A 25,742-nucleotide genomic window follows, 5' to 3' on the forward strand; every position below is an offset into this window, starting at 1 on the left:
TCAAATCTAAGGATCCCCATGTCCAAGTTGATTTCCACGGGTGAGACCTCGGGACTTAGTAATGCTTCAAGTTCCCGCAGCAGTATATTTAACCCTTCAAGTTCCAAGGTTACTAGTATATCAATCCAAAACGCTCCATGGAGTATATTTGAAAAAACAGACTATTCAACAATAAATGATTCAGATTTTCCGGGCTTAGCCCAATGAATATTTGATGGATGTGTTATGTATCACTCAAAGTAACTATAGGCGGGATGTTGATATTTCTGCCTCAGGCCATAAGGGATCGGCGTTCGCGTGTAACTCCTTAGTGCTTCAACAACTCCGTCCCTCCCATCTCAACTCACTGCGACAAAACACACCTAGGGCCACCATTTCCGCACATCGTGGGCCCTCGATCCCCCGCACGATGTCTGGACAAGATATTTCCCCGGGGTCGTTGATCAACTTGACGGATGGCCGCCAGGCCACCGTGCGCTTTATCGGCATCACTCACTTCGCGGTCGGAGACTGGATTGGTGTTGAACTAACAGAAGCGACTGGCAAAAACGATGGCGCGGTACAAGGCGAACGCTACTTTGATTGTGAAGCAGGGTTTGGCATGTTCATCCGTCCCACAGCTATAGCCGCGGTTCTACAGCAACCTCCTCGGGAGAGTAAACAAACCACCCGCCCCGGTACCAATGCAACCACCGGCAGACCATCGATTTCCGCGGGCTCAAAAAGGCCACCAGGAGTGCCGCCTAGCGCAATAAAAAGACAAAGTGTCAATGCGTCCACTCCTACACCGGCCCCGAGGATGGCACCTCGTTCATCTTTAAGGGTATGTGTTCGTCTCCGTGAAACGTCATGCCATTGCTCATGAGTCTTTGATAAATATAGTCCCCTACGAAGTCACCAACGAAACAATTATCATCGGCAGCACCCGCTCGTCCCTCAATCGGGGGTGCGCCCCGTACCTCCGCTGTGGCATCTAATCGGCCCCGACCGACACCCAGCACTCGCCCCTCAATCGGCCCATCTTCAACCCAGACAGCAACCCCCAGAGCTTCACGCGCGTCCGTTTCTAGCTCAGCAGAAACATCCCGCCCGGGGTCCCAAAGTAATGTCTCCGCCACTGCCGGATTATCGAAACGACCGTCCTTGCGACAGGTCGCCCCTACGAAGGTATCAGATGGAGGTGAAACTGGAACAAGTGGACCATCGGAGGATCAAACAGATACTGAATCCGTGGGGGCTGAAGATGGACCATCTACGGCACCTCCCCCCACTGCCAGACCCCCTAGACAGTCGCTGGCTGCTTCCCGACCAACGGCTCCTCGTCCTGGGGCTACGGGGTCTACAACGATCCGAACAAACCAAAGCAGTGCTGCTGTCAGCCGAGAGTTGGAGGAACTTCAGACCAAACTTCGCGTGATGGAAAAGAAGCGAACCGATGACCGCGAAAAGATGAAGGCTCTTGAACAGCTGCAGTCTGAGCGCGACAAATTCGAATCCATCATTCAGAAATTACAGGCCAAATACCAACCTCAGCAAATGGAGATTACAGAACTACGCAAGAAACTCAAAGAGTCCGAGGGTCGCTTGGAGGAAATTGAAAGAATGGAGGCTGAACATGAATCACTCATGGAAATGGCCGCACTTGACCGAGAAATGGCGGAGGAGACTGCTGAGGCATTCAAACAGGAGTGCGAGGCACTCCGTTCCAAGATTGAGGAGCTTCAATTAGAAGTGGAAGTTCTCCGAGAAGAGAATGAAGAATTTAGTTCAGAGACGAGCCCCGAGGAGCGATCTAGTCACGGGTGGCTGCAGATGGAAAAAACCAACGAGCGGCTCCGCGAAGCCCTCCTCAGACTCCGTGATATGACACAACAACAGGAGTCGGACCTAAAGGACCAAATCAAAGAATTGGAACAGGATCTCGAGGAATACTCCGCAGTGAAGTCTGACTTCGAGGCTACTAAGGAAAGGCTGTTGGTTGCAGAGACCAATGTTGATGACCTTAAGCAGCAGCTGGAGACTGCACTAGGTGCCGAAGAGATGATTGAAGAGCTCGCCGACAAAAATATGCGATATCAGGAAGATATTAATGAACTCAAGGCTGCTATCGAGGATCTAGAAGCTCTGAGAGAAATCAGCGACGAGCTTGAATATACCCATATCGAGACAGAAAAGCAGCTCCAAGAAGAAATCGATTATCGCGATGGTGTATTCAACGAGCAATCTCGCAAGATCACTCAGCAGGATGAAGTCATTGAAGACCTTGAGTATACCCTGTCCCGCTTCAGGGAGTTGGTAACGAATCTTCAAACCGACTTGGAGGATATGCGAGCATCCCAGCAGATTTCAGAGGCAGAAGCTACTGACCTCTCGACACGATCTCGAGCTATGATGGATCTCAATATGAAGCTGCAGGCCTCCGCATCAAAGGCACAGACAAAGACCATTGACGTCGAACTGAATCGTATGGAAGCCGAGGAGACAGCCCAACATCTCTCAATTGTAAAACTATATCTACCCGAGTATTTTGATGGAGAGCGGAATGCGGTTCTGGCTTTACTCCGCTTCAAGCGTGTCAGCTTCAAGTCTGTGGTTATGAACAGCACTATTCGTGAACGTATTGCCGAGCATGCAGCGATCTCGAGCCACGAAGAGACTTACTGCGCACTGGAGGTTTCAGAACATCTTCTATGGATCTCTACAGTCTGCGACCGGTTCGTCAACTACATCAATGCTTGCACGCCGGAGCAGTTCGACAGTATCAAGGCTGCTCTGTTTGAAATGGAACCAGTTGAGCGTACCTTGAACTTCTGGATTGAAAATTTGAAGAAGAATGAGGTGAATATGAAGAAACTTGCTGTGGAATTGCAAAGATCCATTGCTTTGCTAGCACACCTGACGGAGACCCTACTCCCTTCAAGCCCAGAAAACTTTGCGGGACAGTTGTGCATGCGTGCAACTCTTTCTCAGTCCTACCTGGACCATGCGGCAACCGCCATCGCCCGGTTGAAGTCTCTGATAAAATCCAAACTGCCAATCCCAGAAGAGAACAGTGACAATACAGAGACTCAAGGGACTCAAGAGACCCAAGATGGCCATGACGAAGAAAAAGCATTCGCATTCAACAAACTTGACGCTTTTGTTTCTCATTCCCGGGGATATAAGGTGGCCATGGGCAAGATATCTCGGGCTCTTGAGGATCTGCGATCTAGGTCACTCGTGCTTCCACAACAGACCGACGAGCCGTTCCAGAAAACAGAAGTCTTCACTCGTGAACTGTCGGAGCTTTCTCGAAAATTGGGTGAAGCTGTTGTAAGTCTCACAAGTGATGAAGGCCGCGTTGAGCCATATACTCTTCAAGAGATACTGGACAGCATGTCCCAGGCTTCAACAGAGTTTGTACAGGGGTCAGAAAACGCAACCGAAAACAATGATCCGCTATCCTTGCTTGTTAATAAGCTACGCGAACTGGGTGGACAGCTAGACGAACTTGATGCAATTTCCACAGACCTTTCTCATGCTACCGAATTTGAAAGAGGGGCACATCCCTGGACCGCGCGATCAGAGGAGCTCAAATCGAATAAAACGATCTCACCCGATGCCGACGAAGAAATTAGACGTCTCAAGAACGAAGTTCATGAAGTATCTACTGCTCTTGGCGTCAAGGACAATACTTTGGAGGAGCAAGGCATCAAGATTGAGCTTCTGGAATCACGAATGAGGGAAGCAAGTAAGAAGGCATCAATGGTCAAAGACCTTGAAGTCAAGATCGAAGAAGTTCAAACTAGTGGGGTCGAGCTGGAGAAAACTGTCGAACGTCAGAAGAAAGAACTTCAGACCGCCGAAGTAGAACGAGACGAATATAAGACTCGCCTTGAAAGAATGAAGCGTGTCTCTGGTACTGCCGGCGTGACGACCACAGGCGACGGTCTCGTGATCGACAACGAAGCTTCTCTAGCGGCAATGCATGAGAATGAATCCCTTCGCACTGAAGTTGAGAGTCTTCAATCCGCCGTGCGTTTCCTGCGCGAAGAAAACCGACGTGCCAAACTACTGGACCCGTACTCTGTTCAACAATCAACAGACATGTACTCCTGGCTTGATGCACCTCTTACTCGGCCAGACCCTACAGCCGAACAAGAGAAGATTCGGCGCACTGCTTTGGAAAGTCGGGATGTCTTTACTCATCTGCTCAAACTGACCAAGGACTCCCACGTCTCCGACTTGAAGTCCACGATGCTCCCTCCAGCCAGCGACGAGGCCTCTGCTAATAACCGTACTGCATGGCGCCCATCCAAATCTCGACTGCGGTACCAGGTGCTCCAACACCGTGAAAACTATGAGCATTGGGCCGAATGGCGTGATGACATTGTCAACTATGAACGTGAACAAGATCGTCTCGCTACTGCCAAGCGCGAGCGTGCACTGCGCGATCGCATACCAAGACATGCCCATAAAGCCTCAGTTGAATTCCCCCAGGGCCTCGGCCATGGTATGATGGGCCGTGCATGGCAGATTCTCGGCATGCAGAATCACCGAAAGACCGGCTCCACGAGCGGACCTCCATTGGATGCTGTGGAGATTGTCTCCGAGTGAGCTTTTTCTTGAGCCTCTATTGATCTACTGCCATTTGTACATTACTACTGCCGTCTTATTGCTTCTTTTACTTCCTGTGCATCCACTTTTACCCTTTGGACAATATACCCTCGCTGCACATTTTCCCTCTGCATATTATATCACCATGTTTATATTTTCATGTGAACTATGCTGTGGCTCTTTGAATGCCAGATGCAGTTTCTGTATCCACGAAATGACATCATACCATGTTAGCTTGATTGACTACATGTACCTCTTTCACAGATGAGATTTCCAGAATTCTATTTTAAGCAATACATAAATGACCAGGTGCTATGGATACACCGACTGCCGACTCCTCGAACATCTCTACCTACTCGCGGGATGAGTCATTCGTAATTAACAAATTTTGAAGTTGATAAGGTGTATACATGTAAGAATTAGTAAATGCAAAGCGGCACTAGCTCTATTTTGATAGATCTAAGGTAGGTACTTTTTTCCGCAGTGGGTGCTTTTTGGTTGTTCAACACCACCGTGAAACTCAATTTCGGCAGGTCCCATAAAGCTTTCCGCATTGAATGCCCTTCATAACATTGATTCAAACCCTACAATACTATCGCGAGCATCACTATGCCTCCCCGAGTTTCTTTCGGAATGCCTGCTCGAAAACTCACTGCCAAACGTAACATATTCGCTTCCTTTGCTTCCAGCTTTTGAAGCTGGCATACCCAAGACTCGTGTTTTGACAAAGCTGCGCACAAAGCGACAGACTGGCGGGATCGAAGGCAGACAAGCGGCAGAAAGAACGAAGTCATTCTCGATGCCGTTCCAAATACCTATATTGATAGCATGGTCTTACTAAAGTTAATCACTATTCCTTAGATAGAGATGTGTATACTCACAAAGGTATGTATCGGTTTCATCATTCCCGATCAATTGCGAGCTAGATATGAGCTTTTTAACGGCACAGGCGAAGGAACTGGATATGCACATATTAGTGCATGGTTCAAGAAGAGGATAATAAGACTGGCCTACATGACTCCAAGCCCCATTAGCAGCATTGTGTTAATCTTTTTCCAATTCGGCATATTCAGTCGCCATATCACAACCCCAGGATAAACAGAGAAAATAATATCAAGAGCGGCGGAGATGGCTGCATTATATCAGTGACAGCTCTTGTAACTTTGAAGAGTCGAATGCAGTAGACTTACCACCGACGACGCAGGAGTAAATTGTCTGCGTATCTCTGTTCCAGCATTGGGCATTCGGGTGATTGTATGGGTCCCACTGCCCAGCCACAGGATGACATTGTTCATAAGTGATGATAAACCCGATAAAAGATAGAACATCCAGTCCAATGCAGTATGAGTAAAATGTCCATTTGAGCCATGGTGGCGTGCGAAAGATTCTGCATAGCAGAATCGCAACGCCTAGTTTAGGTAGACTGATACTGAAAAACGACCACGCGTCCGCAAAGATGGCCCAGAAAGCTGCATTGGGAATCGTCTCGGGGCGACTACTCTCGGTAACTTGGCTCGTATAATTAAGTGCGATTTGAAAACCTATTTGTCGTACGATGTTAAAGACCTTTTAGAAAGAAGAAAAGTCAGTCGAGTTGGCACCTTATTGGATATCTGGTACATAGTAGTTGGCATGAACAAACCCAAGATATTGAAATAATTATATCATCAGAGGTGATCGCATCTTTAGTTAGTGTAAGTCGGGAAATCGTTCGGGTCGCAAAGAACCACGTAGACAGGCTAGTCCATGGCCATGTTGCACATGTCCCTGCATATGCTAATTTCGCCCAATCTGTCATTGTGGTACGGATAAAACATATACACTGACTGAGGTCCAGGAGATGTGAAATGATAAAGAAGACAAGGGAAAAGCACGGACCGAAGACCGCGTGGTCAGTAAAGCCCCCATAGCATTATTCGACTCGCACCTATCTATGGGTTATGCAGTCCATGAAGAAGTGTAAGATTGGGGGCTGAAGCATCCTTGGAAAATAGATGAATAAAGAATTGTAAATAATTGTGAATCACAATGCTTGTACAATGTTACAGGTTGACCTAATTTAGAACAAGATCTACAACAGGGCATTCGTAAGTACGCTGTGTAGCCGAATGGGGCGGTTTGAAGGCAAATGTGGATATAGTTTCTTCCAATCAGCTTATAATTCCGCGAAAGGCACCTGAATTGGTTAGATGTAAATCCTGAATCACGGATATCGCCGTATTTGAGGGGTCTGGGTTTCTATTCTGCAGATGGGGCCATGGCTTCAGTAGGGGGGGCCAACAATACGTCATATATTGATCTTGATCATCCTGAAAATGGGTATAACCCCGTTAGAGCCGGTAAGCATACATAATGAATGTATCGAGAACAGCGGAGTTTGATTCAAAATTGTAATATCCAGGCCGAGCTTGAGCCAAAAAGTACTTGGCTCTATTCGGCTCCACATAGAGTGCTGTCTAAATTTAGCCTGTCAAACTATACAGTCAAAGCATTCTCAAGAACTGGGTACTATATTTCAGTCTACTCACTAACTATACATATACTGTATTTTCCAAATCTGATGAGATATAATCCCTCTGAATGTATCAATTAGTACTGTCTCCAGCTCTCCGAGTCCTTCTATCCCCCTTCCAAAGCAAGTGAAATCATTGCCCTTCACTCAACTGTCATGTTTACATTAATTGCAGCTATATTAAAGTTCGAGTTCCAAGGTCAGTATATATACTGAATTAGCATGCAGCGGGGAAACATGCTGCGTTTGAAGACGTACTTACAGAAGGAGGTGACATTGTCCTGGATTTCTGGCGGATCATCCGCAATATGTAAGCTAGACAGATAGCTAAAACATGACTTCCTTCTTGCTCATCGAATTGGCCATCCGGCTGTATTACCCGGCCATAAATCCACAATAGACTTCAACTATCTCCAATCTCCAACTTTCCCCGCTAGTGTAGCTGAATTATCCACAGCATCATCTTCATCAACAACCATAACCTCAAGAAAGCATTCCAAAACCCCCAAACCCCCAAATATGTCAGAAACCAAAATCTCTATCCATATTCCTCCAACAAAGGAAGGTCAATTCTCCCCAGGGGGCCCAACACCATCAATAAACCCACAAAGTCTAAACCCCGCAACCAAAAACTATCGCCTCAACCATCTCGCTCTCCGAATTACAGATCCAAACCGCTCATTACACTTCTATATTGATCTGCTAGGCATGCGAGTGGTATTTAGTATGAATGCAGGCCCTTTCACAATTTATTACCTTGGTTATCCGCCTCCTGATACGAAGGATGGGGAAGTGGGGAATTGGGCGGGGAAAACGGCAGCGATACCAGTTCTTATGAAGTGTAGTGGGTTACTTGAGCTTTATCATGTTCATGGGAGTGAGAAGGGTGTGGTTGGCACAGACGTAGGGACAAGGTCGGAAACAAATGCAGGGACAGAAGAAGGAATGGGGGTATCTAATGGAAATGTTCCGCCGAATTTGGGATTTGCGCATCTTGGGTTTACGGTTCCGGATGTTAAGGAGGCGGTGGAGAGACTAAAGCAGGATGGAGTGAGGATTTTGAAGGATGTCGGTATTTGTTCGAGGGAGGATGTTCCTTTGAGTGAATGGGAGGCTGAGAGGGGGGTTGGAAGGGGGGAGATTCATGGGAACTATGCATGGTTCGTTGAGCAGTTTGCTATGATTGCTGATCCTGATGGGTATATGATTGAGTTGATGCCACAGGAGATGTAGATCAAGTTTCTAGAGATCTATTATTGTATATTTTATGAGGGACTTTATAGAAGGAGATGTGAGGAGGCGAATGAGAAGAGTGGGTAGGTATCCTCTTCTCTTGAAAACACGAGATACATGTAGCCTATGTACAGAAGCTCTGATAGTACATCAACGTGAGATTGAATGAAAGATATTACTATGCACCCCAACTATCATCCTCAGCAACGTCATAATCCATATCTCGTGATAGTTGCGGAGGCGGTGCGCTCACAGCTGGCGCTTGGTCTGTGGTATCCATAGCAGTATCCTGCTCGTCCTCGCCAAAGCCGTTCTTCGTCTCTAAAGGTGTGGTGGCGGGGTGGGTAATTGGCGGGTTAGGAATCCATGCGAGCTGGACTTCTCCCACTGTTGGGATATTCCAAGGACTGAACATGAATTTCTCAGCTTGGTAACGCTCCTTGAAAGCCACGATGACCGAGTCAGACTGGCTGGGGTTTGGCTCGATAGACTCGTATTCGCCGATGCCCTGAATCATTTATTAGCTTGCAAAGTCATTCATAACGCTAGTGTGGGAATTCCCTTTGAAACTTACAATTAGATGTTGACGCAAAGCCTCGTCTTTGTCTGAGTGGAGTTCAACGCCAGTCACCGCAACTCTTCGTGGTCGGTTATCTAGACGCATCACGCTACTACCTCGTCCACGAGGAGCAAAGCCACCGCGACCCCGGTATGCTCCACGATATGAAGGATCATAGCCTCCGCGTCCCCGATATCCACCTCGGCCGCGGTAGCCCGCACGACCCCGGTATCCGCCACGGCCAAATTGGCCCGATGGGTCCGCGTTGGAGGGATCAAGGCCAAGGGTCTGTGCCTCTGCCTCGAGAGCAGCCAATTGCGCGCGTAGTTGCTTTGTCTCATCGCTCACATTCTCATCATCAGCGGCAGTGTCGGTCTGGATGTCAGCTGTCTCTGTGCCATTACCAGATGAGACACCTAGACGTTGCATCAAGCGTGCTTTTTCTTCTTGTTGCTTCTTCATAAGCTCATCTCGCTGACGCTCAAGCTCTTCCTTTGCCTTTTCAGTCTCCTGTCGCTTCCTCATTTTCTCCTCATGTAGCCTTTGGGCCTCCTCCTGCTGTTTCTCAAACTCTTCTTGGTTGAACGCGGGCACTTCAGGCTGAGCGTCGCTATTCCTATCCTTAGGCTTGGACCAGTAAACCTTGACAAACCGGTTGTCGAATATGACTTTCGGGCTAGACCACGCTTGTTTCGCTTCAGCGAATGTCTCAAACTTGACCAGAGCTAGCTTCTTGAATGGCTGTAGCGTAACCTCTGTAATACTACCAAACTGGGAGAAAAACTCGCGCACAGCTTCCTCAGAGAACTTTTCATCAGGAATTTGCTCAACCACAATAGTTGTGATCGAACGGTCTTCGTTGGGACCAGCAGAAGAGAAGTCGGACCGGCCACGTCCTCCTCGCCCGCTATGCCCACCGCGCCCACGACCGCGGCCTCGATCACCGCGGAAAGACTCATTATCTCTCGCCATAAAAGTCGCGGCTTTGGGATCGTATTCTGGTAGAGAAAATTAGCCTATTGTTCGTCTTGCGCGGGACACGAGTATCATCCTTACCATCATTCTTGCCTGGAGCACCATGCTTGTATGGACAGGCTGCACCCATATAACAGATGCCCTGCGTCTCGTAGAAAGGACAGCTCTGGTTGGCGAGGTTTTCCATGTCCGGTTGGCCAGGCATCCCTGGCATAGGCATGCCTCCGGGCATTTGCGGGAAACCCATTCCTTGCATTCCCTGCATCGCCATCATAGCGGCCATCGGATCATTTTGATCGAAGCCAGGGAATCCGGGCATCATGGGAAATCCACCCTGCTGCCCGGGGAATTGACCTTGCTGCATGTGACCGCCGCCCATCCAATCACCGCGGCCACCACCGCGGCCCCGTCGCGGGGTCTTAAACTGGCGGTTCTGGAACGCGCCATCGTCGCGATCCTGATCGCCTTGGAATCCCTCATTATATGACCGTTTTCGGTTGTTGAAGTCGTTTCTTGGGCCGGAGGGAGGGTTGAATGGCTGGGCGGCTGGGGAGAAGGTGTGTTGAGGTGGAGGGGCGGGAAGACCCAGCTTCAAGAAGCTGAATAAATCCTCAACAAACGAGGCAGTATCTGGTGGATGTCAGCATTAGGTGAAATGGCACAGAGTGGAATAGGCAAGCGCACTCTCTCGTAAAAAGTCCTCCAGGTTTTCTACGGAGGCTTTTCGAATTTCTTCGTCTGGGGCATCAGTTCTGATGAGCGCAAGGACATAGTCGGCAAGAACATCGGAATCCGCATCGGAGCTGTATAAGTAATTGTAAGTCAAGAGTTTGAGGCTCAAGGAGCTATGGAGACCCAAGGTAGGTAGGTAGGTTCAACGTACATGTCTTCCAGTTTCCTCACAACCCATGACTTCACCCGCTCAGCTTCTTCGTCAGTGAATTGCATCATGAGATTAATCCCACTCGCCGACAAGCGTTGAGCGAGACTTGAAGTCCAGGGCGATTCAATAAGTACGTATGGGCGCTAGGTGCAGGGATTCCGGATCACGGTAAGCTGCAGACGATCAAGAATAGCAATTGGGGGAGTGGGTCTGGCGAAAAAACAATATTGTTGTCCTATAGGAAGGGGTATCAAAGTAAACGCAGAATCAGCTCGGCCATATCAAATGGACGTGGTGGATAATAAAAAAGTGAGGTCTGGGAGCACAGAATTTCTGAAAACGCGCCTTCGCGCTGTCGTCACGTGATCATACAGGATTTCAGGGCTGGGATGACGGCAATCATCTTATCTGCAGAAGCTACTAATAGCACCGGGCCGTATCTACATGTAAAAAACTGATAGCTACGTTTGTTCTACAAATCTACTCACGCGGGACGCCAGGTTTTGTCTAGCATACCATTTTGATTTCATCTCCAATCTGGTAAGCTAGACTACAGCAAAAAACAAAAGAAACACAAAAAATAAAGCCAAAGAACGTAATCATCAAAAGACGTGAAAAAGGGAAATATGGAAACAGAATGCTGGCGAGCGTTCAAAGGACCCTGAAATCCCTAGAAGCTCCGCATGTTCTAGAGCAAAAAATTGATATAGGAAGCATTTCCGCATCGATGCGAAAATGTATTTTTGATTGAACTGGGAAATTGTATTGCATTCATCAATCTCATAACAAAAGATTCTTCGCGTTGACTGGTACTATGATTATTCGACCGGTGAACATTTTTACAGCTTGTCGTAGTACTAGAGGAAGATGTGTTAGTAGACTGTTCAAAGTCGTGTAGTAGTAGAGTATGCGAAACAAAACTTACGTTCTCGTAGCCGGGAACAACCTCCTTGAGACCCTTGCGCTTACGCATCTCAGTGATAACTTGACCGGGCTTGGAGGTGGGGTCCAGAGGAGAACCACCGGGCAGAACAGCCCAGTGATCGAACACGGACTGAGGGAAGGCCTGACCACCAGTAGCGGAACGCAGATCGGCAGGGAAACCGAAAGACTCGTTGACGGGCAGGTAAGCCTTGACCATGAACAGAGGGGTACCGGGGCGCTGCTCCTCGGAGTAGACGTGACCACGACGGCGGGTAAGGACACCGTAGATACCACCCATAGCCTGCTCGGGAACCTGGATCTCGACGTTGAAGATGGGCTCGAGGAGACCGGGCTCAGCCAGCATAGCGGCGGCGTACAGGACACGACGAGCAGTGGGGATAAGTTGACCACCACCACGGTGAATGGCATCAGCGTGCAGGGTAACATCAAGGATGTTGAAGCGGACGGAGCGGAGGGGCTCCTCAGCAACAGGACCCTCACGGGTAGCCCACTGGAAACCGGAGACAACGGAATCCTTGATTTCGTTCAGGTACTGAACAGCCTTGGTCTGGTCAACCAGCAAGTTGGCACCGGTGGTATCGGGACCGAAACACCAGATCTTACGGGCATCGGTAACGTCCCAGCCGTACTCGTCAGCCATGACACGGGCACGAGCCTTGAAATCGTCACGGGGGCTGATCTTGCCAGACTCGATGGCCTGGGAGATGTCCTCCTCCATGGGGCCAGCAGTCATGTACAGACGGTTGTGCTTGTTGGGGGACTTGGACAGAGCGGTCATGCTGGACTGCTCAGTGACAGTCTCACGGTAAGAAACGACGGGGTCAGAGATACGCAGGGGAACACCAGCGTGGTCCTCCTCGAGATCCTTAAGACAAATCTCAAGGTGAAGCTCACCAGCACCAGCAACGACGTGCTCACCAGACTCGTTGATCATAGTCAGGACACAGGGGTCGGACTTGGACAGACGCTTAAGACCCTCAACCAGCTTGGGCAGATCCTGGGCGTTCTTGACCTCAACGGAACGCTGGACAACGGGGGAGACAGAGAACTTCATGACCTTCATGTTGTGGGCAGTCTCGTCGGTGGTCAGGGTACCGGACTTGAGCAGGAACTGGTCGACACCGACCAGACCGACAATGTTACCGGCGGGAACGTCATCAATGGGCTCAACGAAGCGACCCATCATCAGAATGGTACGCTGGATGGCCTTGATGTACAGATCCTCCTTCTTGCCAGGAAGGTAGTTAGGACCCTGGATACGGACCTTGACACCGGACTTGACGGTACCGGCGTAGACACGACCGAAAGCGTAGAAACGACCCTTGTCGGAGGTGGGAACCATCTTAGAGACGTACAGCATGAGAGGAGCAGTGGGGTCACAGTCACGGATACCAATGCAGGCACGGTCGTCCATGGGGCCCTCGTACAGAGTCTCGGCACGGTACTTCTGGGCAGTGACGGGGGAGGGAAGGTGGATACAGATCATCTCCAGAAGAGCGTCAGCGGCAGGAAGGAACTTGCGCATGACGACCTTGAGGAGGGCCTTGCCCTCGAGCTCCTTCTCATCAGCAGCGAGCTTAACATCGAGCTTCTCAAGAAGACTGGTGATCTCATCACGCTTGTTGTGGTTGACAGCAGCGAAGATCTTGAAGATGGGGTCCAGGATGAACTGGTTGAAGGCACGCTCAAGGGGCTTGCCATCAGCCTCACCGACCTTGGTCCACTTCTTGGTCTTGGGGTTGAAGTAGTTGTCGCCCCAGAGACGGTCAAGCATCTTCTGACGGTCAACACCGAACTTCTTGGCGTACTTGACGGCGAACTGGCGGACGGTGAAACACCAACCGTGCAGACCGGAACCGAAAGCAATGGTACCCTTGTAAGGGTAGACCTGGACGTCACCGAGAGCCTTGTCGAAGTAGGTGGCGATGATGACGTTGACGGACTCAATGGTACGGGAGAAGGACTGGTACAGATCCTCCTTGGAGACCTGGAGCTCGAGAAGAGCACGGTCAACCTTGTTGATACACAGAACGGGCTTGATACGCTCGGTCAGGGCCTGACGCAGAACAGTCTCAGTCTGGACACAGACACCGGAGACACAGTCGACGACGACCAGAGCACCGTCAGTGACACGCAGAGCAGCGGTAACCTCAGAAGAGAAATCAACGTGACCGGGGGAATCGATCAAGTTGATCAAGAACTCGTGACCATCGACCTGCTGGGGGATCTCCTTGAGATCCTCGGGGTCGGGGAACTTGGCGTACAAGGAGATGGCAGTGGACTTGATAGTAATGCAACGATCCTGCTCATCGGGACGGGTGTCCATGAAACGGGTCTCACCAGCCTTAGCGGCGGAGATAATACCGGCACGCTGGACCAGGGAGTCGGACAGGGTGGACTTTCCGTGATCGACTGTAGAGAGAAGCTTGAATTAGCCAACGAGGAACTGCACGATCAGAGTTTCATCAACTTGTCTTTGACATACCGTGAGCAATGACGGACATGTTACGGATGTTAGCCCGACGGTCCATCAGCTGACGGATCTGTAAAAAAGTGTGTGGTTAGTCTCTTGCTACACATATAGGTCGCCAGGAGGGGTAAGATCCTGGGAAATACAACCCCTCCGCCGAGTTATATCGATGATTCTGCTGATGTACACACCTCCTCAATGGTGAAGCTATAGAGAAAGACATTGTTAGTATAATGATCCAAGATGTAAAAGTTTTTCCTTCCATGTCCACCTCGACTTTGATATGGAACTCGACGACGGGAAGCCCACTTACTTGACCATATTGACGGTTGTTTCCTCGAAATAGCCCTAGAGGCAAGGGTAATAATTCAAAAGAAATATAGAAGCAAGAAAACACACAGATGATCAGGACCACTGGACCAGATCAAGCAAGTCTATGTGCAACTGCTCCGGGGAGGGAAGGGGATGGAGAAGGGAAGAAGAAAAGAGGAGGGAGGGGTGCAGTAATAAAAAAGTGGGAGAAAAAAAATTGAGAGAGCGAAAGTGGGGACTCTCTCTCTTGTGTGCCCCGCTCACGGGTTTTGTGTGCGTTTTTTTTTTTCTGTTACTGTTACTGATAGATTTCCATTACACACTACGAAACCTGTTAGAACTTCCCGGTTTCTTCTTTTTTTCTCTCCAAATAATATCATGAATCACATTTAAACCCTTGATGACTCTTATTATACTCTATCCAATTCCATGGCTTTGAAATCATATATTTTGTGTGTATTGAATGTGATCCGACTGTATCCGTGGTACTCCGAGCTTCTGCTGTAGAGACAAGCAGCTACCTAGCTACCTAGCTTAACTCCGCGTCCGAAAACGTTGCCCGAATAATATCTGACATGGTTCATTACCCTCAGTAAACTCTAGTTTTCAGTCATTCACCTATCTGTCTCTATTTCTTATTGTAATTATCTGTAATTAAATTCAACAAAATTGTAATGTGCAAAGCCCCGCTATCTCACCGCCCGCGCGGGGGTGGATTAATAATACATACAAAAGCTGCAAGTCACCACCTGCATTAAAGCAGCTGGCAGTAAACAGCGGGAGCTTAATTACTTACGAAGAGTGCCCCTCAGATACACTCGGCACAGAATGAGGGGAAGCAATACATTTGGTAGCTTTAAAATACTAGAATATCGAAACCATAAATTGCTAGTCAAGTTGAAACAATGATTCTATTGTCAAACAAAATGGGTGTTAATACAGAAAGTGCAAAAAATGCAATGGGCCCCAAAAAGACCATAGAAAACGCCAATCATACAAAAAAGACATCACTATCAGCCCACGAGGCCGCCCCGCCCGTAAGCCAATGGAATCAAAGTAAAGACTAAAGAGCCCTGGGTATATGTACAAACAATCATGTCCCCAGAATAGTCCCGTAAGCATCTTCCACCTCCTTCGCAATTTCGAGAAGGGTCACAATAATGATCTGGTGCGTGACATTGGGTAGCCTATCACGCTGCAACCCAATCCACTCTAAGGGTGGCGTTGCCTCTCCCATGTCTCGCAACTGTGGCGTTTCTATTACTGGCGGCTCCAATGCCGTGTAAGTATATTTGGATTGGGGCACATTGACAACAGCCGTAATCTTTTCTTGTTGCTCAGCCCCTGTGCCACCTGCTTCGGCATCTTTGTTGCCGCTGCTGCTACCAGGCCCACCAGTAATTCGTACAGCAGACGGTGCGAGCGGCTTACCAAGCCGTGATGCCAAAGCCCGAGAGTGTGTTTCCCACATGTCACGAATGAAACTGATGCGTGAGTAGTTCCAGCCCACGTCGACTTTGCCTTCGAAGGTACTGTGGAAGATATACTCGATCTCCCGACTGCCGGGGACCTGCCAGGTTTGCATGCCGGCAACCAATCGAGGTACCTTCAGAATAGTACCACCTCTGGAACCAGAGGCTCGTTGGGCGATTTCGTCCACAGAAAAGTCCTCGAGCTGAGCGGAGCTGGGGCGATTGATACCGGAGAGTGCCACTCGGAGCTGACCCAGGGTCAATCCTAATGCGCTGTGGATTTTGTTGGATTCCAGGGACACAGCGAAACGTGCCTGGGCATCGTAGGCTTCCAGCTTGAATATTTGATTGTCAAAGAAGGAACTTGGGAACGCGCCGATATTGACATGGCGGATACTAACGACCACACCGGTGTGTAACTGGATGGGCGCTCTCTCTGATTCTTCATCCTTCTTGGGCGACTCCTTGGCTGGTACATCCACGCGATCGTGACTGGCGGATGATTTGCGACGAAGATATCGTTCGATCTCGCGTAAAGATGATTCGTAAGCAGATTTCTTGTCTTGGACCAGCCTCTGCCACGCTTGATAGAGGGCTAGAGCTTGTGATGCCGTCAAAGATGTGCAGAACACCTGGACTTCATCACCCTCAAGAATACTGACGAGCCGTTGACTTTGCTGTCCTGTGGTGTCGCGAACATTATACATCAAAAAGTCAAACATGGCAATATGTGCAACCAAGAAAGGTTGGTAATCGAAAGAAACCTTAGCTTGGAGATGATGGAAAGCGATTGAGGCCTGGATAAGTGGAGTGTGGCCGGCTTCGCGGGATTCTGGCCATTGGATAGAGGTGCGAGCTTTGAGAGTCCGCAGTTCCACAACACCACTCAAACGACCCTTGCTCTCGATGCTGATAGAGTCAAAGTTGATACACATACTTTGCTCACTGTCAGATGTCTTGTTGGATGACACCCACAGATTGTCAATGCCAAACTGAGCCTTGCCAAGCGTGGATCCCAAATCCAGTTGAATCTCCAGCCTTTCGATGGCAATCGTAGTGTTCCAGGGGAACGCAGAAGTGGCGGCAACCTGTTGGTAACGCTGGACGATGTATGTTTGAGCTTCTGGTTCCATGGGTACCTCTGGTTGTGGGGTTGAGCTGGGTTTAGCCTCATCATCAGATGGTAGCCAAATCTCTTGGAATAGCAAAGAATCTTGCACCTGCTTGGCATTCAAAACGACTTTCATAGGGCTCACTTTAAGGATCGCCGACATGCCACTGGTTCGGCCAAGATGCTTGCTGTTCATCAAAGATAGCACCATAGATTGCACTTCGAAGCTTGCCGTAGATTCGTTCGAATATACATGCTTCACAGAGGCCTCTAAATTGTTGAATGCCAAGGATAGTGCAACAAAGCGGCCCTGTTCATTGGAGATAATTGTATTGACCGTAACGTAGACACTTTCGAATCGTGCTGTGGCGGCCACCCTGGCGATTGGCTGACAACTAAGACTGAACTCCTGTTTACAAAACAGCAAACCAAGATTGAGCTTGCAGCGTCCGAGGATAGAACTTGGATCAGGCGCGCCGAACGGAGTTTCTTGCATTAGCTTTTGGGGTTGCAACTTCGCTGCGGCAGATGGTCGCCGAGGTCTGCGCTCTTGATCCTTATCGCCCATAATTTCCTTGATAGTCGTAGTCATTTGTTTGACCAAGGGCACGAGCGTCGGGTACAGCACATTAGAAGACGGGTCAACCTTGAGCTCTGCGTTGAGTGCAGGATCATCTGTTCCATTGTCTTCGAAGTGAACTTTCAAGGCCACTCCTGGCGCCTGGACAGTTGCGGTGGTCGCAGAATCTCCGTGAACGTATTCACCATACTTTGCTTCCGACAATCGGGTGCCCATAAAGTTAGCCGCCATCAAATTCCGAGGGTCATGGCTTTGTTTCCCTTGCAACGAAACTGTGGCACCAGCAAAGTAGACATCCACGATGAGAGATCGAAGTCGTCGATTGCCAAAGAGATTTTGGCTTTTAGGATTACCTTCCGGATCAGGAGATGGTTTTGTCGCCCAGGCAGCCTTACCCTCACGCAAGGCTTCGCTAGCAGACGCGAGAGAATTGCGGATCATATTAGCCGGAAGAATAAATTCAGATGTCGCACGAATGTCAAGCGATTTGCCGGCTGCATGAAAAACGAGCCAAAGTTCTTTTCCGATGGAATGATAGGCAACGTTGAAGACAAGTTGGGGCATGAGAGCAGAGTTCAGCGAACGTTTTCTCCTGTCAGCGCGGAATGGAACCATCTGAAGTTGCATATCTTCGATTCGCAGCTTGGCTGCATTTTTCTTCTTATTTGACAACTCAAATTGGCGAATTGAGAAAACGAGATCTTCTGGTTGACGACCAGAGCCAGCGGACAGCGGAGTTGACATGTTCCATGCGACTTGGACATCCCGGAAGTGGAACGAGTAGAGAGCATTGAGGAAAGGCTGTGCTGGCGCGTCACCATCATCATTATCGTTGACATGAATCTTTGGCATATCTGGTTGCGCATCATTTGCTCCATTGTGGTTGCGATGCCGGAGCCTGCGTAGACGCTTAACTTCATGAGAAAGATCTAAAGTTTTGATACGCTCCTGTGTGTGAATCGCAATGTCTACTACTAGGGCAGCTGTCTCGGCGAAAAGTTCGATGTCGAATTTATCGCTTGTGAAATTGTAGGCTCTCGTGACCTCTCCATTTTCACGTACAGCGGAGGTCCCCACAAATTTGACGGCAAATGCGAAGCCACCATAGGACTTGGCTTTAGTTCTCTCCAGACGCCGCAGCTGGAAGTTTATCTGAGATGCATCGATGCTAAACTCGGGATATTCCATGGTGTACCCGCGATCTAGTCCATTCTGAAGACGCATTTGCATCGTGCCCAGGCTGAAAACCATTTCTGCATTGTATTCTTTTCCGTTCAAGCCTGGTGCGATAGCATGTATCTCAAAGCCAGCCATGGTGAGCCTAGCTTTGTACAGTATCATCGACTCTTCTGTAGAGGGTTTGGGATCCGGTTTGGCCTTGGGAAGTGTGACAACGTCGCCAAGGTGTGACTGGAGTACATTGACATTTTGTTTGAGGTCTTCTAGAAGATGAGCGACATCTGGTCCAGTCAAAACAGCCAAAAGACTTCGAACGGCACTGGCTTCAAGCCGAATGTGTTCAATAATCAAATCGACTTCGAATTCCTTGCGGTTAGACAGCACATTTGCAAGGATCCGACCATTGACGGGGGGAATCTCAAGTTGCGAGAGCGAGCGGGTTTTGTTTCCTTCTCCCGACAAGAAGGTGTGAGTGTTATGCTTGACATCAAAGTCGACCTCAATCTTGGAAGATTCTGTGGGCATGACTGATAGCCGAGCTACATCCCCAGAAATCAAGTAGGTCAAGGATGGAAGAAGAGAGAACCTTAACTGATAATCGTCCAGAAACATAGCCACATTGATGCGGTGGTGGGACGGTTTCTTGTATTCCGGTAGTTGATTGACTTCCGAACTTGGAGTACTTGGAGGGTTGATGTTGTTCATGAGCTGCTGAATATAACGAACCTCGTCCTCAATGACGCGATCCACAACATGTGCTAGACTAACAGGGTCCTCTTTCATTTCGTAGCGAAGTTTTCTGCATGAGCCGACAACCCTCCAATCATGCTTGCTCTGTTGTGCATGATCTTCAGAGACGAGAGAGAGATACAGATATGGATTCGCGATTTTTGAAAGCATCAGAGACCCAGCATGGCTCACTAGCTCAGATGAACACGCGTTCGCGCTGAATAGAACGGCCAGGTCATTCTTGTCAACAGATCCAGTGCTTTGCGAGCTGTGAACGACAGAGCCTCGTAGCGCCTTCGAGACCAATGCAAGTTTGACGTTGATTCCGTCCAGGGTGACAGACCCAAAGTCTGTGCCGAAGACAATTTGCAATTCTGTTGGGTCTTTCATTCTGCTGCCTTGAGAAGATTGGGCGGGCTGAGACTCCAGTTTGACTGTTGACATAGCTTTCACCAAGCCTTCTACCAGATCTAAGACCTCCCATCGCAAACGTAGCGCCGCAGAAGAGCAATAAATCTGCAATATAACGAGCTTTTTGAGTTTCATGGCATCGCCATCTTGCACAATCTTGTCAGGTACAACTGATGTCGCTGTCGAGAAGTCTTCAACAATGAAATCACTTTCCCTTGGGCCAGGGTCTAAGGAGAACCTAAAAGTCTTGATTGTGCAAGAAAAGGAAAAGGAAGGCTTGGCGATAGGCTTCTCAGGCTCTGGGTTTGACCATATTCTGCGCATGACATAACTCTTATCAACATGCGCGAGATCCCATGCCCGCCATCGATCAAATCCAGTCAATATAGTAGATTTAGCATCATCTGGCAATGGAAAATTGTCAGAGAGGCATTGATCTTCTAGCTCGCGTTGCTGGCGCACTGGAAGGCCTTTGTAAATGTTTCGAATGCGACAAAGAATCTTCCAAGAATCATGTTGTCTCAGATGAGTTGATGCCACTCGAAGGACATTAGAGATGCGAGTGAGGAAGATAGGGTCTGGGATACCGGATGCTGCCTGTGTTGCAAAGTAGATGATGAACTGAAGGCGTCGTTGACTTGCGGTTGAGACGTGCAGAAATGACGATGCAACAGAGTCGAACATCGTCGTGGCTCGGCGAACCAGCAATGCAAGCCTTTCCACTGATTTGGGAGACGTCACAGTATTGAACGTCCGCATTTGCAGATGCGAACTGATATTAGGAGATGCCACAAGCCAGAAATTCATATCACTGAAGTTGCAGTTAAACGCTGCTTTCTCCTGGAGAGTGTCTGTGCGACTTCCTTCAACACAAACAGAGAAACGGTCTGCCGCAGCATGAACGGTTATACCTTGTTTGAGGCCATCAAGAAGGTCACCTTTCTGTCGTTGAACACGTCTTCGAAACTCCAATTGAAGATGTCGGATTTCAATGTTGTATTCATCTCTCAATTCAATTTGGCTGTTCATTGGCGACTCTGAGAGATCAACTAGCCTCAGTTGAATAGATGGGATGCGAAGAGCAACGGAAGTTGCTTTCTTTGGTTGGCTCATGGACTTTTCGTAGCCTACTATATCAGATATCACATCTTTTTGCAGAGAATCGATGATTTGAACTGGATGTCTTGGTTCTAGACCATCCAATAGGGCAGATAAAGAGAATAAAAACCGTGGGGTACAAAAGCCTCTTATTCCCAGTGGGAGATCTAAAGCCAGATTGGTGTAGGTTGTTTCGTTATCTTCGAAAGTCAGGAACATGGACTTTGGTGTCGGATAGGTACCATCTTCTCTTTCTCCATCCTCTTCGTTTATTGCCGAGGGCATCTCGGAAGTATCCAGCGAAAGCTTGTGATAAGAAAACTGGGGTTGGATCCAAGGGTTCGCATCTCTGATCGCAGCACGAGAATATGAAGTCGATCTAGGGGTCATACAAGCAAAGCTTCCATTATCTTTAGCTCTATTAGCACGATTAGCTCGTATCGTGCTCCAGCTATCATCGAGGTGAGATGGAAGTGGCCGGCGAATGGACTTTGTGCTCGAGCTGGACACAGAGCGAGCGGAATGATTCCCACGAATTTTGGCACTTTTGAGACTCGATGTTTCAGAATGGACAAGAAAACTGCTAGCACCTCCAGAGAATTGAGGCCCTGAGAAGTCCCTGTAAGATGGAGCATTTGTCGTTCCTGTTCCTGGTCTTCGATGTATGGGCTCGGGCATTGAGGGTATAGCCATAGTGGGAATTGAAAACTCGCCCTCTTTTGTAAAAGATGATACTGGGGCAATCTCTTCCCAGTCAAAAAGCAGCCACTGAGCACGATGGGTTCGCTGATCATGGATACGAATATGTTCTTGCTGTAATCGTCGACTTTCAGCAATGTCATTTTTCCGGAGGGCCATTTTAAGACCAATCGTCAACTGGAAAATCCCCAGGGGGTCGACTATCTTCTCGGGTGTTCGAAGAGCATCAGTTGCTAACTGGCGATCTACCGCGGCAAAGGTCAGATTAGGGACGAGCAAGCTCATACGCTTCGAGAACTTCGAGGTGGCCCAATCATTAAAATTAACAGTTATAGGGCTTGAGCTCAAGACAAGAGCGGTTTGATCGAGCAGCACTGCAACATTGATTGAGCTTATGTTGGCCCTCAAAAAAGTCACATCATGAAGGACGGGGGGGAAGAGAGTGTGTAGGGTATTTTCCTCATTGTCAAAAGTGAAATCAAAGCTTTTGAGGCTAGAAGCTAGACATGTCAGGAAATCAGGCGAGCATTCACCCAATATTTTGCCAATGTCGAAATCCCAATTACAGACGTAGGTAGGCTCCGCAGGAGGCAGTCCGAAGAGACGATGACCGTAAATGGAAGCTCCGTCAAGAAAGAGCTGGGTGTCGGATATGGACGTGGAACCATCTATTTGAGTTGACTGAAGATCTAATTTGGCTGGACTTAAAGAAATTTGCATATCCATGTAATAATTGGTGAATCGTAGGTCAATTTCCAAAGATGCGACACGAAGCCTCGTGCACTTGAAGTGGTCATAAATGTTTTCTGGCAGCAGAGCACAAGGACTGTCCACAGTAGCGTGCACTAAGACATCCATATCATTTGACTTTCGGTTTGGATTGATGCCTGAGGGATTTGCGGGCGGTTCCTCAGCGTAAGCCAGCTCTTGGTATTCTTCCAAAGTCCTGAAATGCATCTCATCTCCAAAGTAATTATCTTTGATGATCAGGAAGCTCTTGATCAAAAAACCGTAAAGATAGAGTCGAGGTGACCCCCCATGGATATTCAGAACGAGGGTGTCTGTCAAGTCTGGCGAGGTTGAGAGAAAATAGTTATAAGACCCGTCGATGGTAAGGCTATCCAGTGTCGCCATGGATGATTCTGGTAGAAATGCATGTAGTGTATCCCAACCAGGGTTCAAATGGTCCACAGCACCATCTTGAAGATTGATATTGAACTCTATCGCATTCTGCTCGGGTTGGTACTTGTTGAGGGGAATCAAAACACTGGATGTCAATTGTTTGCCCTTGATAACAATAAACCGGTTATCCTCCCGGTCTGAAGGATTACTGATGATGTTGCGATCATTCACATTGACCAAAAGTTGCAAGTTCGAAAAGGTAAGGTCGATGTTATAGATGAAAGGTACGTAGGTATAGTACTCAGACGGAGGGCCTGATGCCCAATCGCTCACAAGATCAGTCAACAGGAAAATGTGATCTCGTAGCAGAAAAAGTTCCATATCATGACTTTCCACACCGAACCTCCAAGATCGCAATGTATTCCAACAGAGGGGATTAGATAAATCACAAAGAATGAGCTGTCGAGGGGATTGCCAAAGTAGTCCGTGGTTGACACTAGACGAGAGTTTAGATTCGCGCAAGTCAATTGCCAACTCATTATGGTATCCCGAGCTTGACGCAGCCATGTTCATCGAATATGTAATGGTAGAGTCGGGGCCCACACGAAGGGATAGCCATCCGAAGGGACGGATGTCGGGGCCAAAGTGACCCTTTTCGCCTTCCTTTGCGCGCGACTTCTTTCTGTCGTTGGGTTTCTTTACTTTTGCTGTACCCCCAACGGCGTCTGCTCGACCTTTCCACTGCCAGTCTTTAGATTGCTCTCGCGTGGGAATACGAAGTGTAAGTTCATCACTGATCTCGATGTGTAATTTGAACGTAGTGCTTTGTCTCAAGACACCGGCCACTAGGGGCTCTGCAGCTTCTGCGCTGCGGTAAAAATTAGGAAAGAAGACGTTTTGAAGGCCAACTCGTTCCCTGTCAGTCCATGGCCCATAGTTGATCGTCCCGCCATCTATTTTGAGATCAATTCCCCATTCCGGAGGAGGGGCGTGATTGATATTCTGGGATTGCTGCTCCATCGGTATGAGATGCTCAGGCCTAACGCGCCCTGGTATATCCCAAAAGTATGTCAAGTCCAAGCCAGTGCCATCGAGAATAGTGGAAAATCGGCCATATTCAACTGCGTTCCATTTTTCATGGTCGTCATCATTCTCTGCGTCTAAATATCGGGAGAGACCAGTCCAGTGGACGGTATCCGGAAATTCGGCTTGGCTTTTAGGCATATTTGATCCATGTCTATCATCCATGTGAAATGACTCGACTGAGGTTTGGAAGTAAGGAACTAGGTCGCGAATCCCATGCCATATTTTGCGCCTATGAAAGCGATAGCTGAAGAAGTTTCTTCGCTTCTGCTTCGGTATCGGCTCTTCATCTTCGGTTCTGCCCAGAACTTTTGCGGCGGATAGTTGGGTCTGTTTAAAGTCGGGGTTCGGTCTCATTTGAATCACAGGGTGCTTCAATTGAAAAGAGAAGGATTGACGATACAAATCCAGGGGACCAGCCTTGCAAGCAGCAACGTTGCCTGTGGCAGCATCAAACGTCGTTGTCAAGACAGATCGAGTATGTTGATTTCCCATCACAATCGCTCCTTTGATGCAATCGAGTTTCACTGGCAGAAGTTCAAGCATATTTGACACAGGGTCAGAAAGTTCAGACTTTCGGATTTCGGTGTCCTCGTATTCGGGACGTACTCTTTCGGTCGTGTTCTGTCTGGAGATGTTGTCAAAGCTCTTCTTCTTTCCAGTAGCAGATCCCATGGTGAAGCTAGTTTCCGTTCGCTTTGGCTGTTCATCGGCTTGAGAAGATGCGTTGTTCTCCTCGTCGTCCCACTCATAGTTAGTGTATCCAAAGCCAGCAAGAATACTATCATAGGCAGGCGTGCGATTGTAAATAAACCATTCTAGACCGTAAACTTTGATTGAAAGACGACATGGTAGATCAATTGTCTTTTGCACTCCACCTTGCTCCCCAAGCCCGCCATCGTCGCTGCCATGCGCCCAGGGACCGGCAGAAGCAGAACCATTGTGTCCTTCTTGTGAACTTTTGTCTTCGTTCACTTTCGATTCATTGTCGGAAAGATCGGTACGTTCCACCACACGTTTCCAATACCGCCATGTTATGAAGCCTCCATGAATGAAAATTGTCTCGTTTACTCCATGGTATCGTATGCCTTTGAAGAATATCCTCCCACCCAGGAAGGATATTTGAAGCGCATTGATATCGACATATACACGGTAGTAGTGCCAGGTGTAAGCTCGAATTCCGTAGGAGAGCAAGGCCGCGAAAAGGCGATTAAAGTAAAGCAGGAAGAACAACACACTAGATCAATTAGTGACGATCCAAAGACATAGTGGGGAAACAACTCACAGAATACAGCAGACAATCAGCTCTAAGAGGAAAAACCTAAGTATAAATTTAGTAAATAATCCAGCTATCTGGCACTGGTTCCAAATGCAACGGACCAATTGAAGCTTGGGTCCGGCGTCAGATAAGAGGCCGTCAAGCTGGTGCTGGTCATTTCTCCCTGAATCCGCCAGCTGGCGCGAGCATCTTCAAAGAGACAGACTGACTCGTGACTGACGAGCCCAGTGAATGAGCAGTATCATTCCAAAGCTCCAGAAAATGGGGAAGAACGCGGTAGTCCTGAAGCTCAAGATCCGGGATTCGCGATGTTTAATCTAAGGCGGTGTCACGAGAGTGATCGTCATCGGAACACGACTCCTGGCACAATCTACTCCTTGAGCTCTCCCGCTCTCTGCGCGCGCCCAGTCCACCATGTATTACGCCCCTGACGAGTTTACGAAATGACCTGCTGTATTTAAATTCGCGGCTCATTCTCATCCGCGTTTGTCACT

At 48.5% G+C, this 25,742-nt stretch overlaps 6 protein-coding genes across 6 annotated transcripts; 2 read left to right on the plus strand and 4 right to left on the minus strand.

The window, feature by feature from the left end:
* Positions 1 to 409: 409 nt before the first annotated feature.
* Positions 410 to 4,596, plus strand: N7478_002971 (uncharacterized protein; the record flags this gene model as incomplete). Its single annotated transcript, XM_056919185.1, has 2 exons — positions 410 to 823; positions 883 to 4,596. 2 exons carry the CDS (start codon positions 410 to 412, stop codon positions 4,594 to 4,596), a joined length of 4,128 nt encoding a protein of 1,375 aa, XP_056782343.1.
* A 564-nt stretch (positions 4,597 to 5,160) lies between these two features.
* On the minus strand, positions 5,161 to 5,884 carry N7478_002972 (uncharacterized protein; the record flags this gene model as incomplete). The annotated part of the gene is made up of 3 exons (XM_056919186.1): positions 5,161 to 5,411; positions 5,478 to 5,554; positions 5,787 to 5,884. 3 exons carry the CDS (start codon positions 5,882 to 5,884, stop codon positions 5,161 to 5,163), a joined length of 426 nt encoding a protein of 141 aa, XP_056782344.1.
* A 1,743-nt stretch (positions 5,885 to 7,627) lies between these two features.
* On the plus strand, positions 7,628 to 8,341 carry N7478_002973 (putative lactoylglutathione lyase (Glo1); the record flags this gene model as incomplete). The annotated part of the gene is made up of 1 exon (XM_056919187.1): positions 7,628 to 8,341. One exon carries the CDS (start codon positions 7,628 to 7,630, stop codon positions 8,339 to 8,341), a length of 714 nt encoding a protein of 237 aa, XP_056782345.1.
* Positions 8,342 to 8,519: 178 nt separating this feature from the next.
* On the minus strand, positions 8,520 to 10,823 carry N7478_002974 (CCCH zinc finger and RRM domain protein; the record flags this gene model as incomplete). The annotated part of the gene is made up of 5 exons (XM_056919188.1): positions 8,520 to 8,849; positions 8,916 to 9,898; positions 9,957 to 10,505; positions 10,560 to 10,678; positions 10,759 to 10,823. The coding sequence occupies 5 exons, from the start codon at positions 10,821 to 10,823 to the stop codon at positions 8,520 to 8,522; spliced, it is 2,046 nt and encodes a 681-aa protein (XP_056782346.1).
* Positions 10,824 to 11,597: 774 nt separating this feature from the next.
* N7478_002975 (elongation factor 2) lies at positions 11,598 to 14,494 on the minus strand (the record flags this gene model as incomplete). Its single annotated transcript, XM_056919189.1, has 5 exons — positions 11,598 to 11,615; positions 11,684 to 14,115; positions 14,189 to 14,246; positions 14,365 to 14,380; positions 14,487 to 14,494. The coding sequence occupies 5 exons, from the start codon at positions 14,492 to 14,494 to the stop codon at positions 11,598 to 11,600; spliced, it is 2,532 nt and encodes an 843-aa protein (XP_056782347.1).
* Positions 14,495 to 15,578: 1,084 nt separating this feature from the next.
* N7478_002976 (uncharacterized protein) lies at positions 15,579 to 25,405 on the minus strand (the record flags this gene model as incomplete). The annotated part of the gene is made up of 3 exons (XM_056919190.1): positions 15,579 to 25,206; positions 25,255 to 25,290; positions 25,350 to 25,405. 3 exons carry the CDS (start codon positions 25,403 to 25,405, stop codon positions 15,579 to 15,581), a joined length of 9,720 nt encoding a protein of 3,239 aa, XP_056782348.1.
* Between the last annotated feature and the right edge of the window lie 337 nt (positions 25,406 to 25,742).

Source organism: Penicillium angulare (assembly GCF_028827245.1).
Source record: "Penicillium angulare strain IBT 27051 chromosome Unknown utg000003l_segment0_segment0, whole genome shotgun sequence".
Taxonomy (NCBI): Eukaryota; Fungi; Ascomycota; class Eurotiomycetes; order Eurotiales; family Aspergillaceae; genus Penicillium; species Penicillium angulare.